We start from the raw sequence: 2,660 nt of genomic DNA on the forward strand, positions 1-2,660 counted from the left end.
TTTAACCGGGACCTACGCTCAACAAGCTCGCTTTTAAGTAGGTTCCTTCATATTTCTTTAGCATTCATTCACAGATTCCAAACTTAACAGATCGACCACTATTATGTTTTACATATTTGCAATATTCTATGTATGTCATGTATTTCATTTAATTTTGTTATATTTGATGTAATTTTTCATCGAGAAATATGAAAATAAATTGAAATTGAAATTGAAAATTGAAATATCATATGAGGGAGCTTATGTATTTTTAGAACTTGAATTAATAAATCTGGTGCATACTGTAGGTGGAATATTGAATTTGGAAACATGTCAATCTAGACAGTAAGAAGAATAAAAACTGAAGGAAAATATGAATGGTTACATTATGCTGTGTGCCACCTCTTGTTCCAAGGTACGCGTCATAATTGTGTACTAAGAAGGTTGATAACGGTCACCGACAAGTACAACATAAACTGCAGTTAACGGTATTGCCATGTCCACACTAGGATAGCCACAAATGTACTTAGCAAACACAGTAATCTAATTGACGTGTATTGTATTATTACCTCCGCCAAGGGAGGAGGTTATGTTTTCGTTACCGTTGGTTTGGGTGTTCGTTTGTTAGTTAGTTAGTTAGTTTGTCCGTGTGCAAAATAACTCAAAAAGTAGTTAACGGATTTAGATGAAACTTGCAGGAAAGCTTAAGAATGATACAGGTAACAGGTGATTAAAATTTGGTAGTGATTCGAGAATTTTCAGGGAATTTATGAAGGATTTTTGACATTTTGGCAGGTAGGGTAAATGAACTTGGAGTTCAGGCTGCGCGTATTTGAGGTTTGCATGCGCGCACTACAGTGCGTGCTCTAGTTTCTGCCAAAGATAGAAGAGAATGGATTAAAGTGAGAACATAGTTTTGGTAAGGGTTTGAGAACCCGTCTGGCACAATTTCATATTTGCTTGTAATAATCAAAAGAGTCTACCAAGAAACTTACCTGGCTGATGTGATTTCCCGGGATGATGAGTTGTTTCGGAGTATTTTGAGATCAAAAGTAAAAGTCGGTATACCGACTTTTATTCCAGAAGGATCCAGGTTAACTCGGTCTCAGGGACAACTCGGCCCTATTTCTGACTATTGATACGCAGTTCGTGATCGCCATATTCTCATAGGCGCTTGATAGGCGCACATTAATTCTGCACGGTGGAAAGTAGCTACTTGGCTGAGGTCTGCGCTCTCAGAGTGCTTTTCTCGTTCATTCTGTTTTCGTTTGCTGATCTAATCGTTTGAAAATCCAATATCTGAATCTAAGGAAAAGGGGGTTCGAAACTTTCTGGGAGGGTAAACTGAGAATGTTTCTAATCAAAATCCAAGGTGATCTACAAGCTTATACAGACTTTAAGCATAATGCAAGATGTAAAACTACCAGATTATTATTTTCAGTGCATATTTGATGTAACTTTACATTAATCTGTACCCATAGTTACTTCCAGTGATCATGTAGAATTAACGTCGAAAAAGCTGCTTAGACAGCGACATGGTAGATTGTTGAATCTGTATTCCCTGTTTTTTCGCTGAACAAAGCCGCTTTTCCTGATGAGCTAGTGGGTGATTTGAACAATTCTCCTATCGCTTTGCGGAATTCAGGATTCCGAATCGTGTAAATTACAGGATTTGCGCAAGAATTGCAGAAGGCTAGGACATTTAGAGCAGTGAAAAGGGGGCCGTATAAATAGGACGCTGACACGACACGAAGGTTGTACAATAGATAAACCGTCTGTGTTGGTGTCCACGAAATGAGATAAACGCCAACGACAAGGAACAGAGTCTTGAGAACATTTTTCCTAGCCACAAGGTACTTCGCTGACGGGTTCGAATTATCGCATTTAGAATCTTCTCCTATCCTCCGGCGGGACTGTCGATGGAGCATCAGTGCGGTCAGAATCTGGGCTACAAGCATGATGACAGCTGGTATTAGAAACTGAACGAGGAAAAGCACACAGCCGGTGATGATCTGGGCAATCCGTGACTGAAACACCTCAGTGCACCTGTCGCCCTTGGCACCAGCCACAAACAATAAGAACAAGTTTACCAAAAATGCCACCAGCCATGACATGGCAACAGCTTTGGCAACTCTCTGCCGTGTTACAAGACGCTTGAAATGAAGAGGGTGGACAATCGCAATGTATCTTTCTATAGGAATCAAGGTCAGAATGAAGACGGAAGCACACACTGAAACCCACATGAGCAATGATGTGTAAACAACCTTGCAGTAGACATCCCCTAACCATGTTCCAGGAACCTTCAGTGGTCTCGGCAGCGGAACCATGAACACTGACGTGAAGAAATCCGCAACGGCCAGAGCACCAATCAGTGCATCAGTTGACCGACAAGCGTGGCGCCTTTGGAACAACACCAGGATCACGGTCAGGTTTCCCACCATACCCAGCATGGACATTGCTAGTTGCGGAATCGTCACCCATGTCCATGCAACTGACTGCCACTTCCAAATCGGCCTGGTGCTTGTAGGCTCTTCCTCATTTTGCGCAGTAAAATTCGGCGTACCAATCTCTACAGTCTCTGTATAGATTTCTGTCATAATTTCATGGTTGATTTCTGATATATTAAAATTCCTTTCTGGAAATGTCTTGATTCGAACAATTTTGTCTTGGCGTGGGGTTGC

The 2,660-nt window shown here is 41.2% G+C and overlaps 1 protein-coding gene across 1 annotated transcript; it reads right to left on the reverse strand.

Moving 5' to 3' along the window:
• Nucleotides 1-1,502: 1,502 nt before the first annotated feature.
• LOC139719513 (trace amine-associated receptor 9-like) lies at nt 1,503-2,435 on the reverse strand. Its single transcript, XM_071630932.1, has one exon. The coding sequence runs from the start codon at nt 2,433-2,435 to the stop codon at nt 1,503-1,505; it is 933 nt and encodes a 310-aa protein (XP_071487033.1).
• Nucleotides 2,436-2,660: the final 225 nt, after the last annotated feature.

Source organism: Diadema antillarum, unplaced genomic scaffold (assembly GCF_040938485.1).
Source record: "Diadema antillarum isolate AM-2024a unplaced genomic scaffold, OU_Dant_1.0 scf00000009, whole genome shotgun sequence".
In the NCBI taxonomy this organism is placed as follows: Eukaryota; Metazoa; Echinodermata; class Echinoidea; order Diadematoida; family Diadematidae; genus Diadema; species Diadema antillarum.

Bases quoted from the DNA above. Each gene is read 5' to 3' on its own strand.
- LOC139719513 (XM_071630932.1), bottom strand. From the start codon at position 2,435: ATGTCCATGCTGGGTATGGTGGGAAACCTGACCGTGATCCTGGTGTTG.